At 36.2% G+C, this 3,316-nt stretch overlaps 1 protein-coding gene across 2 annotated transcripts; it reads right to left on the reverse strand.

Moving 5' to 3' along the window:
* Window positions 1-714: 714 nt before the first annotated feature.
* Window positions 715-2,393, reverse strand: LOC113319460 (adenylate isopentenyltransferase 5, chloroplastic-like). Of its 2 annotated transcripts, none has more exons than XM_026567710.1 (2): window positions 2,215-2,393; window positions 715-1,935 (listed from the first exon to the last, which is right to left on the reverse strand). In XM_026567710.1, the coding sequence occupies exon 2, from the start codon at window positions 1,914-1,916 to the stop codon at window positions 984-986; it is 933 nt and encodes a 310-aa protein (XP_026423495.1). In that variant the 5' UTR covers window positions 1,917-1,935; window positions 2,215-2,393; the 3' UTR covers window positions 715-983. The 2 variants fall into 2 exon arrangements, with proteins under 2 accessions (XP_026423495.1, XP_026423496.1); XM_026567711.1 differs by lacking the exon at window positions 2,215-2,393 and adding an exon at window positions 2,084-2,150.
* Between the last annotated feature and the right edge of the window lie 923 nt (window positions 2,394-3,316).

Genomic DNA, 3,316 nt, shown 5'->3' on the forward strand with positions numbered 1-3,316 from the left:
AACTTATTAGATCATAAGGATGATACATCATGTATATACTAGTACCGATGGTAATGTATAGGGTTCGGGGTGATACTTGCATAAGATACAAAGCTTAGTATAGTTAGATTATCGGATTTAGTTTTTGATTCGAGAGAGAGAGAGGAAGAAGGACGGTGGTGGATGAAGATGTAATAAGATGGTTTTTTTTTTCACCAATGTAAAAGGGGTTAAACAGAGAATGATTAAAGTGGTGTGGATGGGATTTAGAGAAAAACGGGATGGAAAATAGTTAAAACCTTTTTTTTTTAAGAGGTTTACAAAATCAGTAGTCCTCTTTAAGTTGTTCTTTTTTAGTAATTCCAGTTCCATCAGTATGAGTAATCTTATTCCGCTTGAGAAAAAAACTAACGATTAATCTTATCATGACTTTACCACCACTGATGGAGCTTGAATATCAATTTGCGTTATTTTGTCGCGTGGATGGAATTTCAGTTGATAGAAACATTTCCTTCCAGCTTTGGAGTTTTCGTTTAGGATGGAAGCATTCAACTTTCGGGTCCATGCGGTAGAATTAAAAGAAGATAATGACAACGAACAGTGTTCGCTAACGGTAACCCCACTAAGTGGTCCTCGTAGTAATTTAATAAAATATTTCATAAAGTAGCATATCGAAATCAAATCACACATTTTTCATCCAGTGAATCCTTCTTTCCAAAAGTAGAAAATGCGGAGAAAATGATCTAAGACTTTAACTAACCTACGTGCAGTAGCAAAATAACACACGTGCAGTAGGTTGGACCCAATTATAAGTACGGAAAATCTGAGTGCGATTATTGGCAGACTCAGTTTTAATTTAATCTCAAAAGTACGGCCGCAATTATACGTGCGTTGTAATAATTTCTCAGAACCAAAAAAACTAAAATAGAAAGATAAAATCAACGACTATCCCTTGTCCACGTGTCAAAATGCCAGTAGGACAGGGTTGTGTCCTGTGTTTCCTCTTACTGCGTAGCCGCAACTACCATTCCCATGATTGCATTTTTCAAGAAGGAATCAGTAGTAGGGACAACAATGTCAGCCGTTTGATCTTGATCATCATCAGTACCGTAAAGAAATTTAGCGACCCTCATGGTATTTGGAGCAACAACTATCTTATCCCATGCATCATCGACATCTGCACCATCCAATAATAAGAACACTTGGCTGGCATCGACTCGATGTATGTTCCATCCAGGTAGGGAACGAAGCCGATAAATCTTTTGCAATTGACGCATCGTTAAAGTACATGTATTAATCTTGATTTGGTCGATTGCTACTTCAAGTAATTTTACGCGAGTTTCTTCGTCCACAGACGATTCAAGTTGGAGGTACTGATGCATCTCAGGTACACCAATGGCACGTCTTATTCCTCGAGTATAGTCTCCACTTGGTTCAAAAAATTCCCGCACCTCAGTTACTAAACCAAAATTTACCATTTGATCAACTCTTTTTGACACGAAAGAGTGAAGTAATGGCAACGATACGTCAACCCAAATGAAACAGCAATCATAATTCGACCGGAACTCAAGATCATCATCATCTACTAATGCTTCGATGAACGAATTAGAGCCGCCAACGATGATTGGAAGACGTTTACGAGCCAAAATGGATTCGATTGTGTGCATAGCTAGACGTCCAAAATCGGATGAAGTGAATTCTTCATTTGGGTTTATTACTCCTAATAGATGATGAGGAATACCACTTTGCTCTTCATGAGATACCTTGTTTGTAATAATGTCTAGCCCTTTATAGACTTGTATCTTGTCGCAGTTTATGATCTCACCTGAGAAACGAATTGCAAGATCGATCGAAAGTCTTGATTTTCCGGTTCCGGTTTGACCCATTATGATCACTACCTTCTCTTTTTGATTCCATGTTGTATTGTATGAATCCATGACGAACAAATTTGTTTGCCTGAAAATTATTTGAAAAAAGGAAAATTAATAAAGGATTACATGCTCTTAACTCAGATTAATACTTCATTAACACAAAGACTGAGAATTAATTAACAAAATCAAGTTACACACACATACAACTATTTTGTATTGTCTAAAGAACTAACCCCTAGTTCATTTGTTGAGAAGATGATAAAAGAGTGTAGCTAACATCAATTAAGAAGGCTAAAATATCTAAACATGCATGAATTATGACCTATCAAACAGTTAACCCGTATATATTTTACTGATCACCTACCTCTTTCTATACGTACGTACTTGCCCTTGTAAAAGCTGTCCTCCTCGTCAAATCAATAAAGAGAAATAAGTTAGAGGGAGATAGGAGCAGGATTTGTATGAAGAGTGGAAAAAAGTGCGGCCTGTTTGTTTTAAATGTTGTGTTGTATCATATGTATCATGTATGATATCTTAATTTGTTGAAGGAGAGAAATGAAGCTTGGGTATGAGGGAGTGGCGGAAGGTGGTATTTATATATGCATGGGGACGACTAGAGGTGTAAATTGGGCTGTGCCAGCACAGCCCAATCCAGCACAACACGCTAAAATCTGAGCCCAGCACAGCTCAACACATGATTTAGCCCAATACGGTCCTGCCCGTTAGTTTCGTGGGTTGTGTTGGGTTAGCCTAATCGGCACAGTAGCACAGCATGCGGCACGGATAAGTACGTAGCCCAGTCCAGCACAACACGTTAAGAAAGCACGTCATAGCATGCGGAAGTACACCATATAACAAGGCATAATACATCACATTTTGTGTATATTTCACAAAAAAATCATCATTCTCGCTAGTTTTTGACATTTTATGTTGGCTTATTTTTATAACGAGACATATAATACCTAAATATTTGAAAAATATATTTCAATATCGTTGTTATAATGTCGTTACCTATATTTGACTAGAACATTAATTTACATGGCAATGATCTAATTTTATATATTTGATGAGTTATTTCTTTTTATTGAATAAACTTGTTAATTTTACTTGAAACAATTTCAAATGATATGTTGTCTATTTAAATTCTTGTGATAATGTCCGACTTAATATATACATTAACAAGGGGTAGTCGAACAAGATTTCTATGGACTTTCATAGATTTTTAATTTGAGTGACTTCTAGAGATTCTCTGAAAATCTAGAGATTTCTAGTGATTCTCTGAGAGAATTCTAGAGAGTCTTTGTGGCTTGTGAAGACAAAAAATGAGATTTGCAGGGACAAAAAATGAGACTTGTAGAAAGTTTATGTGATTTGTAGAGACAAAACTGTATAATATCCACTGATCAATTCTCAACATTACCGATTTTTTTATTATTCACGTTACAGTTATAACAAAAGTACCATGA

The sequence above is a fragment of the Papaver somniferum genome, chromosome 10 (assembly GCF_003573695.1).
Source record: "Papaver somniferum cultivar HN1 chromosome 10, ASM357369v1, whole genome shotgun sequence".
In the NCBI taxonomy this organism is placed as follows: domain Eukaryota; kingdom Viridiplantae; phylum Streptophyta; class Magnoliopsida; order Ranunculales; family Papaveraceae; genus Papaver; species Papaver somniferum.

What these genes read in the sequence shown, in the direction of transcription:
- LOC113319460 (XM_026567710.1), bottom strand. Translation starts at nt 1,916, where the DNA reads ATGGATTCATACAATACAACATGGAATCAAAAAGAGAAGGTAGTGATC.